Genomic DNA, 4,543 nt, shown 5'->3' with positions numbered 1-4,543 from the left:
GCCCTGTCTGCCAGCAGCCCTGGCTCACCCCGGGAACATGCTGAGCCCCCAGCCAGCCCTTCCTGCCCTCCGCCCACCAGGGGCAGCCAGACACAGCACCTCTCTTCAAACACTTTATTCAGCACAGCCCCGGCCCCAGGTGTGTCTTGCCCATGCGCTCCCCGCTAGTCCGAGCTCTCGCTCGACGCCCCCTGGAGCAGCAGCCGCCTCTGCTGGGGGCGCTGCCGCTTCTTGCGCCTGCTGGGGGCCGACAGGAGCCGTCTCCTGAGCAGAGCTGCACAGAGACAGAGCGTGGTCAGGCCCCACCGGAGGGGGGAGGGGGAGTGCTGTGGGCACTCTCCCGATGGGAGGGGCGGAAGGGGGGGGCTGCTGTGGGCACTCACCCGAGGGGGGGAGTGGGAGTGCTGTGGGCACTCACCCACGGGGAGGGGGGAGCTGGGGGCACTGACCCGAGGGAGTGGGAGTGCTGTGGGCACTCACCCGAGGGGAGGGGGGAGCTGGGGGCACTCTCCCGAGGGGAGGGGATGGGGGGATCTGTGGGTACTCTCCCGAGGGGAGGGGGGGTGCTGTGGGCTCTCACCCGAGGGGAGGGGGGGTGCTGTGGCACTCACCGGCCAGGGGTTCCTGCCCCGCGTCGTCCGGGGCCCAGTAGAGGCTCTGGCTCTTATGGCACTTGCGGTGGAGCCGGGTGTACAGGATGGCGAGGGTCAGCACCACCAGCAGGAAGGTCAGGGCGCTGGCGGCCCAGGCCGCTTCCTCCGTGCGGGGCGTGGGCACGTAGGCCTGTGGGGCCTGCCCCTCCGGCACGGCTCCCCTCTGGGCCCCAGCGTTGGGACACGAGCATGCCAGGCGCCCAGGGCCCTCCTGCACTTTGGGTGGTGGGGGGGGGGCGGAGCCGCAGGCCCATTGACACCTCCGGGAGTTGCACTGGCCTGCGGCAGAGCGTCTGTTGGTGGGAGCATGGGGGCTGAGTGCTGCCCACCTGTGGCTCGGGTGTTCAGGGAGCTGCCAGAGGGTGGCGCTGTGTCCAGGTGATTCCGGTCACCTCTGGGCTCAAGGGTCGCCCCACCCCCTGCCTGGCTGTGCTCAGGGCCCACACTGGCTCCTGGGAGCTCTGGTGTCGGGCTCCCCGACTTGTTCCTGCTGCTGGCAGTGATCATGGAGCGCGGCTGGAGGTGTCCCTTGGGCATCGGCAGTGCCTTGTCCAACACATGGGGGCCTCGCCGGGCTGCCGTAGGCCTCCCCCCCACAGAGCGTGAGCGGCGGGGTCTGGGGTGCTTCAGCAAGGCCTGGGGCGTGAGAAGGGGGGGATCAGAAATGGGGAGCACCTGCTGGTTCCCCTGTAAGCCTAGGGCCAGCCCCACAGTGCCAGCTCCACCCCATTTGCCATGGAGGGGACGGGAATAACCTGCAGCCAGGTACAGAGCTGGACTGGGACTCCCATCCCTTTCCTCCATCAATGCCACCTCCATTATGGGAGCTGCTGCCAGCTGGCCCCTAGACCCACTACACGTGGCTGTGCTCACCTGCCCGCATTGCCCCAGGCCCCCACCACCTGCCGCCCCCCCTCCATCCCAGACCCTCTGGATGCTTTTCCTTAGCCGTCCACGGCCTCCGCCAGCTGCCCGTGCCATCTCCAGCATGGCACCCACACGGCCAGTGCCAGGCGCTGGGGACGGGTCAGGTCAGAGGGCGCGTGACCCACCTCACGGGCATTGGGCACCCAGGCAGAAAAACCTGTAAACACACACAGTGCCAGGGGGCGGCCCCCCGGAGGCTGACTTTGACCCAAATTGGCAGAAAGCTTCTAAATATAATTGCTAATGCAGGTGTGGAGTGCGACCAGTCCTGGTCTGGTAAGTTTGGGAAGTATTTTTAGCCCCAGGTGATGGATCAGCAAATACCGTATCTAGCTCTAAAGGACAACCCGGGGAATTCTGGGCCAGTCAGAAAGATAATGGAGCAAGTAATCAAGCAATCACTTGGGAAGCAGCTAGAAGATAATATGGTGATAAGTCAAGAACAAATCATGTCAAACTAACCCGTGTGGATTGGGTCTGGTCAATAGCTTCATCAGTGATATCGATAATGGCAAAGAGAGTGCACGTATCAAGTCTGCGGGCGATACCAAGCTGGGAGAGCAGGCGCGGTAGGGAAGATGCGGTGGGCTCTGATGCATGCGGCTGTGACAGTGACAAATGCAGCAACGGCGCATCGGACACGTCAGAGACAGATACTGCAAATGACTGTGACTGCCAACCATACGAAGGACGTTGCATTAGCCATGCAGTAGTTCTAGGTAGGGGTTACGTACAAGTCTCTGGGTATACAGCGGTGTTCCCACAATATACTCTCACAAGACATTCTGCAGCCCTTCTACAAAGGGCCCTTACTGTTATGTCAGTACTTTACATGTACTGTCACTGTAGTCAGTGACAGTAAGAAATAATTAGTCGTCCCATGTCTGCTTTACACAAGTGTCTCTGGCCCAGCAGAACTCTGTTTTATAATTACATTTTCTCAAATCAGTCCATGCCACAACGTGTGACAAATAGTGAGATGTATTACATGGGACAGACACACTCACGCTGTCCTGTCACTACAGCCTTTTGCTTTAACCAAAGGCAAAAAGGTTGAGGGAAATGCACAAACTATCTCCTGAGGTGAAACATTTCCTGAACGCTCCAGAACAGGAACTACTCTGAGGACACACTTGCATTATCAATGGTATTTAGAAGCTTTCTGCACAATTAGACTCTGGGTCTTTGAGGAATGGCCCTGGCTGGGATTTCATCGTTTGGGATTGGATGCCTGATAACATTGAAAAGTTACGTGATATCGAAAACCAGCCCCACTTTCTGCCTCTGCACCCGCCATGGGATGCCCACTGGGCATCTGCCGAACGTGGGCGCAATGCCATTTTCCCTAGCTGCTGGCTTACTCCCTAGGGCCCAAAATGGGTCCGGGCTGGTCGCCTGCTGGGGGGCGGGTGTGTGCACTGAGGACATCAGCCCCTGTGACTCTGCCCCCCACCCACTAGTCCAGGCAGCTCTGCTCTGCCCCCCGAGTCTCCAGCCAGCCCCTCCCCCTGCAGTCCCCGACTCACCCGCTCCTGCATGACGCTGCTGTGGAGGGTCAGGCTGTATTGGACCAGCCGGGCCTGGAGGCTGGGGAGGGGGCACGGGTAATCGAGGAAGGCCACCCCCTCCGTGCTGGGGGCAGAGAAGAGGCACGTCAGTGGAGCAGGGGCAGAGGCCGACTCCTGCATGCTAGCAAGGGTTTGAAGCCTGACCCTTGCTCCGAAGGATGCAAAGGTGAAAAGGTAGCGCCCTCCACCAGGCTGGCAGGACTACAGCCCTGCTGCGGGGGAGACGCGCTGGCTCCCCGGGGCCTGGTGCAGCCGAGTGGGGGAGCAGGGTATAGTACACCTCGTCCCCCGGCGTCTCGGCTCTGTCCCCCGGGGTCTCGGCTCTGTTGGGGGACCGCTCCCACGTGCCCCGGGCTCACTCACCCCGTGCTGGGGCGACAGAAGTGCACTCACCGGCCACAGCCCCCAGCAGGCGGTGGGGCGCAAAGCCAGTGCCGGAGCGCCCCTTTCACACCTCCCCTCCCCAGAGCGCCTCCCCCCACTCTGCCCTCGGGCTCCTTCGGGGCGTGACCCCCTTTTACACGCTCAGCCCCTGCCAGCCCGGTGCTAACAGCTGCAGGCTGAGCGTGGGGCCCCCTCCACAGGGGCATGCTCCGGCCGGGTGCCCCCCCCCGCCCCAGCGCCCTGCTGGTGGTCGCAGACCTCCGAGCGCCCCGCATTGCTGGCGGGGGCGGGGGCAGGCAGGGCACCCCCCAGCCACACTCTGCCCGCGGCTCTGACCTGCAAGCCGGCCTCGCGCCTCGGCCGGGTGCCCGCAGGGCGCAAACGGGCGCTGCCTCCAGCCACAGGCGAGCCAGCCCAGGGCGTGCGGGGCTCCAGGGCAGGGCTGCCATCTGGGCACGTTCTCATTGGCTCAGCTGCGGGAGGGCGGGTCGCGGGTTGCAGGGAAGCCAATGGGAGCGGGCGAGAGGGCTGTGCAGGATTTAAAGGGGAAGGCGCCTGCCGGCCTGGCACGGTCCAGAGACGCGTCTGGCACGGGGGGGGCGCTGAGCGAGCTGGGATCCAGCGGCCCGGGGGGGCAGTGCCAGGACCCAGCCCTGTCACGTGACGACGGTGGGGCGGTATCTGTAAGGGGGCAGCACGTGCCCCTGGACGGACGAACAGACTGTCCCCTTCAGGGGGTCCCTGCTGCTGGGCACCCCTGGGGCTAGTGCAATGCCTAGGGCCTGCTGAGCGGGGGCGGGGGCAGAGAAGGGGGGAGCCAGGGCTGCCCCGCGGGGGGCCAAGCCAGCGCCAGCTCCACTGCAACGGCAAGTTCAGGAACAAAACTTAATACGCGAGGGACCCCAAGGCCCTGCCCCCGGCCTGCTCCGCCACCCCCCGGCCTGCTCCCCCCCGAGCCCTGCCCCCGGCCTGCTTCCCCCCGAGCCTTGCGCCCCTCCCCAGCCAGCGCCC

At 64.3% G+C, this 4,543-nt stretch overlaps 1 protein-coding gene across 3 annotated transcripts in view; it reads right to left on the bottom strand.

Annotated features, from left to right (window-relative positions):
• Window positions 1–108: 108 nt before the first annotated feature.
• Window positions 109–4,543, bottom strand: part of LOC117867444 (basic salivary proline-rich protein 1-like) — a 6,128-nt gene continuing 1,693 nt past the window's right edge. For 2 of the 3 annotated variants that reach the window (XR_004643411.1, XM_034752469.1), the window contains exons 2-4: window positions 3,107–3,212; window positions 612–1,289; window positions 109–274 (exon numbers count right to left, since the gene is read on the bottom strand). Coding sequence is in view for 2 of the 3 variants with exons in the window: in XM_034752469.1 (XP_034608360.1) it covers window positions 729–1,289; window positions 3,107–3,212 (667 nt within the window). In the remaining variant the exon portion in view is untranslated. Of the gene's footprint in view, window positions 275–611; window positions 1,290–3,106; window positions 3,213–3,868; window positions 4,110–4,543 lie in introns of those variants that run through there. The other variant, XM_034752470.1, reaches the window with a different exon arrangement.

Source organism: Trachemys scripta, chromosome 18 (genome assembly GCF_013100865.1).
Source record: "Trachemys scripta elegans isolate TJP31775 chromosome 18, CAS_Tse_1.0, whole genome shotgun sequence".
In the NCBI taxonomy this organism is placed as follows: Eukaryota; Metazoa; Chordata; order Testudines; family Emydidae; genus Trachemys; species Trachemys scripta.
The sequence above is the reverse complement of the archived record's forward strand: the minus strand, read 5'-3'. Positions and strand labels throughout refer to the sequence as shown.